The sequence below is a fragment of the Brassica napus genome, chromosome A2 (genome assembly GCF_020379485.1).
Source record: "Brassica napus cultivar Da-Ae chromosome A2, Da-Ae, whole genome shotgun sequence".
Taxonomy (NCBI): Eukaryota; Viridiplantae; Streptophyta; class Magnoliopsida; order Brassicales; family Brassicaceae; genus Brassica; species Brassica napus.
The window spans coordinates 9,280,250-9,286,450 of record NC_063435.1 but is presented as its reverse complement, the minus strand read 5'-3'; the positions used below and the strand labels follow the sequence as shown (position 1 = coordinate 9,286,450).

Below are 6,201 nucleotides of genomic sequence, written 5' to 3'. Positions count from 1 at the left end.
TTCAAAAGTAAAATTTATATCATTTAAATTTCTTTCCTTTTGTACAAATTCTTCTTTCTTTCTCATTTTCATAACCAACACATAAAAGAAACAAAAACAAAAGTAGAAAATACCCAAAATGCACTTTTCTATCTCGCTTTTCTCTTTACACAAGAAAACCTGACCTTCAAATATTATTCTTCCTTCTCCTCAACGATTCATCCTTAGCCTTGATACTTATACTTACAAAATGACCACGAATACTAAAAACTTAACCCAGAAAACTGGTTTTACTCCGTCACCTATTTACACTCTTTAAAAACAAAACAGCCAAACTCCAAAAGATTGATCTCACTTCCCTCAAAGATTATATCCACACATCTCCATATCCTTAAACTCATATATGTACGGACGCACTAAATTGGTTTTCATGAGATAATTCAACAGAGTAGATGCGTTTTCGAGGTTGGTTTGGTTTCTAAGCCAAGGCAGGGATGCTGCAGTTTCTACTGTCCCTGTCAAGGCAATCAAACCCTTCGATCCTAACCGCTGGGCTGTTACCAAAATTGCCTCTAACACATCCTCCTTTCCTCCCTGAAGAAGAAGGGGACGACGGAGGATGGCCCAGCGGAGTCGTGATCGGGGAAGAAGAGACCAGCTTGATTTCATCTCTGAAACGAGCATCCTGTGTTAATGGGTTAGCGACTCTACTCGGTGGCGACCCACATAAAAACGGGGACGGCGAGTCTAATACCTGCGAATGATTAACTTGTTCCTGTAACCACCACACAACAAAGACATCATCAGTTCAAACAGCTTTGATGACGCGTGAGAGAGTGAGTGATTGATTACTAAAAGCATCATCGAGTGGCTAAATGGTTTCAAGAAAAGACGCATATTATATATATTTATAAAAAAAAGGTAAGAAACAGGCCCACGTATGTGCTGTAAGGATTTAACACGAGACGTCTTATTTTATGAAAAAAAAATAAACTTTCGACAAGGCTCAACGCGCAACATGTGTGTTCTTTAAATCAAGATACGTACACGATTACTCTCTATATATTTTTCCGTTTCTGAAATATTATAATAATAATTAATATAGAGAAAGAGAGAAACCGACTTTCTACTGATTTGTTGGTTAAGATGAACCAAGACGTAACCGGTTTGATAATCAAATTTGAACTACCAAAAAAATAGATTATACCTTGGTGAGTATGATATCTAAGATATCATCAGTCTCTGCCTTGGATTCAACTTGCTGGCTGAAGTAACATCGCAGAGAGCGGGAGGAGGGATGGTTACGGAGACCAATACGACGTGGTTTTGGGCAAACTACAACACTCTGTTCTCCTCCCGCAGCGAAAGCCTTTGGCTGAATCGCCCACTGATTCATCGTTTCTTCCCAACAATTAAATGATAATTTTGAATACCTGTTCAACAAAATTTGAATAGATCAGATCTGACTAAATCTTCCCATAGCAATCACGTAGAACCGAAATGATTACAGAGATTCGATTCGATTCAGTTCCACGAACACGAGACCAAATCCGAAACGAAACTCACAGATCTATAGATCAAACCGAAACAGATTCGCTGATCTAAGAGAATCTATGGCAGAGAACAGAGAGAGAGAAGGTTACCTTAAGGTTAACTGTACAGCAGAGCTAGAACATGGATTTGATAATTGTAGAGAGGAGAGGAGAGGAGAGGAAGAAATTAATAAAGGGTAGAGAGAAATGAAGATGAGAGTGTGTGTGTGGGGTAAGTGTTAGGCGAGCGAGACAATGTGAATCAGTCCCCCCTTGTTTTTTTTATAGGGCCATTGCTACCTTATTATTATTAAAAAAAAAAACATTTCTCCAATCATTTTTTTTTTGGGCAACAAGTGTGTGTGTGGTTAAATATCAACCCAAAAAAGTGCGATTAGGTCTTCGGCCGCATGAGCCATCTCCTAGGTCTTGGATATGCATTGGAAAAAAGCATTTTTATTAATATGGTTGTGCTTTAGTTTTAACTTGGAAAGAATATATTATTTTATATATCTCCAGGGATTTTAGTTCTGAGAATGGCTAGATTAGTGTGGTACGGATTTCCTTTTTCGGGGTCTTTTTGTTTCTCCATCTGGAGTTCTGGACAAGTCATCTGAATAAAAATGAAAGTTTTATTTATTTAAGCACTAAAAGTACAACTCATTCAGATGGATCATCTGGATGACTTTTGAAAATTTAGGTTTAATTTTAAAGTTCATTCAGCTGAACCAATTTGGATCATTTGAATGAAAATGGTTCATTCAAAATAGTATAATGTCCATTATATCTCTAATATAATTCACAAATTACAAAAATAATCGTAATATCATTTTGTCACACACGAGAAATGACAAAACTACAAAAACAGCGAAAACCTAAAAACTATTTCTTTTCCGCCAAAACTTCAAAAACGCATTCCCCCCCCCCCCCCTCAATTGCAAAAATGTGTGTTTTCCGTCAAAATTGCAAAAACGTGTTTTTCCGTGAAAACCGAAAAACGTGTTTTCCCGCGAAAACCAAAAAACGTGTTTTCATGCCAAAATCACAAAAAAAAAACATGTCTTCACGCCAACACCCTAAAACACATTTTTCCGCCAAAACCAAAAAAACATGTTTTTCCGCTAAAACCAAAAATCTCGTTTTCCCGCCAAAACCGAAAAATAAATTTTATCGCCAAAACTGAAAATCCCATTTTTCCGCCAAAACCGAAAATCCCGTTTTTTCCGCCAAAACCAAAAAATTTCGATTTTCCGCGAAAACCTCAAAAATGTGTTCCCGCCAAAAACGAAAAAAAAAACGTGTTTTCCCGCCAATAACAAAAGATCTCATTTTCTCGCTAAAACCAAAAAAATTGTTTTCCTACGAAAATCGCAAAAACGTGTTTCCCTCCAAAACTTTAAAAAACGTGTTTTCCCGCCAAAACTGCTAAAACGTGTTTTCTCGCCAAAACCGAAAATTTGTATTTTTCCGCCAAAACAGAAAACTCTCGTTTTCTCGCCAGAACCGGAAAATCTTGTTTTCCGCCAAAACCGAAAAATGTGTTTTCTCGCTAAACTGAAAATCTTGTTTTCCGCCCAAACCGCAAAAAGAAAACTCGTTAATTTTGAAATAATTCTAATGTAAATATATTAAACTAAATAATTAAATGTAATATAGTTAAAATTAATATCAAACATATGATTAAATCAACACAAGGGTAATTTGGTAATTTGTTTACTAAACTCATTTGAATGGAAATGAAAATAAAGAAACAAACATAAGATCCATTTAGATGATTCATCTAGATGAACTATACGGATGAATAAAAAAACAATCACAAAAATCTGAATAGATCATCTGAATAGATCATCTGAATAGATCATACAAATGAATAATTTGGATGGAGATGACAATTGGTGAAACAAACAGCCCCTTCATCTGTTGAAAGTGGGTTTCTACACCCTCATTGTAAGTGGCCTAAAACATCAAGTCATCATTTTGATCACGGCCTTGTGTCAATCATGCCTCCATGCTGATTTCCTCAACATGTTGACCGCATCACCACAGTGATCACGTCAATACTGAACTTGTCATACATGTTGACTCGTGATGGTTTGTTTATGATGGTTCGTCCATGAAAGTATGTCTATGGCAACTTGTCCTTAATATTAGTCAATGGAAGTTTCATCCATGGCGGCTTATCCAGACAGCTCATTCAGACTATAGGAAGGAAAAATATACCCACATAGACTGTTTGAGCAGCCATTTATAGAGTAAGAAGTTTGATAGAAAAAGAAGCACGTCCACGACAGCTCGTCCGCAACAATCTGCGCGCGACATCTCTTTGACATCCCATTCATGACTTGTCTATACATGAATAAGATAGAATACCTCGCAATAAAAGATCATCTACTCCAACATTGCGGCGAGTCACGCATAAAATTGGCCGATCAATTCATGCTGAACTAGTTTCTTGCAAGTTCATTGATCTCGCAAAATGCTCGATCAACGAACTGAGGGGGAACTTGTTGTTTGATACGGATTTGGCACCACTATCAACATGCTTCCTAATTTCAAACCTGCCAAATTAATAAATTGAAGTCGAAAAGAATAAGAAGTAAACAAAGAAAAGAAATTCACGAGAAAAAGAAAGACCTAGAAAGAAAAAAAAAAGACAATGAGATTACATAGAAGGAAAAAGAGAAATTCTGTATGATAGTCTTTTTCAAGTTTTTGTCACAAAAATAGCTTTCAAAAGAGAACCTGACCAAAATAAATTTTATTAAAGGGTCAAAATGTATTTTTACCATAGGATTAACTAATCCAGACTTAAGGTTTAGAATTAAGGGGTGGGGTTTTGGGGAAAATATTCAAATTTTAAAAAATAAAAAATAAATATTAAAATTTTCAAAATAAAAAAAAAAGATTATTTTAATCATTTTATTTTTTGAATGCTATTTTGTGATAAAAACTTTAAAATTGCTATTTAAAAAAATTGCCAAAGGAAATATAAACAAAGAAAAACCTAGAAGGAGGCTCCTCGAAGTCTAAAGGATAATCTCAAATCATTTACAAACATCCCGGTACTTTTCTTCGATAAGTCGTGAACTCATTAAAACGGTTTTGATGACTTAAACACCTTTTTAATGAACTATGATTTGGTTTGATCCCCTATTCAAACAGTTTCTATGCAGTGTTTAACCGGGTTCTTGTATAACATAATAAAATATCTTTTATGTTCATTCATCGAATTATGGTCTCAATATGAAAACTTCTCCTAAACTTTAAATCAAAAGTCGTGCTTTTATGAAGTATGCCGATTTAATATTTAACTTTACTTAAGTGTATTTATGTGTTTCCTATTTTATAGAAAAAAGTTGATGTGCAGCATTATATACATTACTTAAAAACATTAAACAAAATATGATTAAAATTTTATAAATAGGCACGTTTCTTTAGCTTTCTTGCAAAAAAAAAAAAAAAAACCTTTTGGAAAACTGGACCCTTTGCCTATGTTTTATGTTTTATTTGCGTCGATCACGATTAGTCTATGAAGTCACCTTTTCTCTTTGTGATACACAAAAATCGTTGACATAATATTAACCATAGACACACACAGCTTTGGATGGATCTTATACGGTGTTTTATGTATATTAAAAAATTGTGAATCCGCGGGAACATATAATTTTTGGATAAATGAATATATGCGTACAAGAAATGATGCAAAACAAAAATTAACTCTTTGTAAATACTTTTAGACTAGGTGATTATCCACCAATTTTCGGTTATAAATATTGTATGAAAATATATATTATGTACATAATACAATCAATTTTGAATAATAATTAAAAATGTTTTTAATCTTTTCTACTCTAATTAGTTTGAAAATCAAAAGTCTCAGTAATATATTTCAGAAACGTGAGATTTAGTGATAATAATTATATTAATCTAAATCACTAAAATTTATACATGATGTTAATTAAATAATTAATAAACTAATGATCATTGAGCCAAAAGTCTATTTTAAAACATTTTAGAATCATCTCATTGTTTTATTTATCACCTAATTTAACTTTGATGCAAAATGATTCTCAGTTGCAATTTGCAAAGTTTTCATAAATTTGATGTAAAATAAATCATGAATATTTAATAATAATAACTACCGATGAAATTACAAATCCAATTATCACATTAACTTCTCCAACACAACACATATTATGCATCATCTCGTATTTGTCTTCTTCTGTCTCTTCTTTCTCTCATTATCTTTTTTTTTCTTTTTATCACATTTCACATGCATTGTTAATATCTTTATAATTTGCTTACATCGTTTTCTTTTGCCAAATATCTCTATTTTTCTAAATAGTAACACAAACCATATAAACAGTGAATCAAAAAATCCATCTTAAATTTTCTTTCAATCATCGCATTACATTGCATATTATATTATGGTTTTTTAACTTAGATGCAAAACATTTTATAATTGCAAAATTCTTACATGTTTTGTTGAATATAATCCGTCAAATCTAAGCTTTATATTGAACAACTAACATATATATTGTTGTGTGTAAATTGAAATAATCAAACATTTATATGGATATGTAATTACACATTACTTTTAATTCTTTTTGAATCAAATATATTAACATATTTCTATTGCAAATTTTTCATTACTCTCCAAATTTTCTAGTTTTCTATTATAAATGATTTA

General features: G+C 32.8%; 1 protein-coding gene across 1 annotated transcript; it reads right to left on the bottom strand.

The window, feature by feature from the left end:
• Positions 1 to 1,877, bottom strand: LOC106393069. The gene is made up of 3 exons (XM_013833823.3): positions 1,623 to 1,877; positions 1,187 to 1,412; positions 1 to 754 (listed from the first exon to the last, which is right to left on the bottom strand). Exons 2-3 carry the CDS (start codon positions 1,373 to 1,375, stop codon positions 458 to 460), a joined length of 486 nt encoding a protein of 161 aa, XP_013689277.2. The 5' UTR covers positions 1,376 to 1,412; positions 1,623 to 1,877; the 3' UTR covers positions 1 to 457.
• Between the last annotated feature and the right edge of the window lie 4,324 nt (positions 1,878 to 6,201).

What these genes read in the sequence shown, in the direction of transcription:
- LOC106393069 (XM_013833823.3), bottom strand. Translation starts at nt 1,375, where the DNA reads ATGAATCAGTGGGCGATTCAGCCAAAGGCTTTCGCTGCGGGAGGAGAA. An exon ending in TAGATATCATACTCACCAAG is followed by an intron (nt 755 to 1,186) that starts GTATAATCTATT and finishes TGGTGGTTACAG; the next exon opens with GAACAAGTTAATCATTCGCA.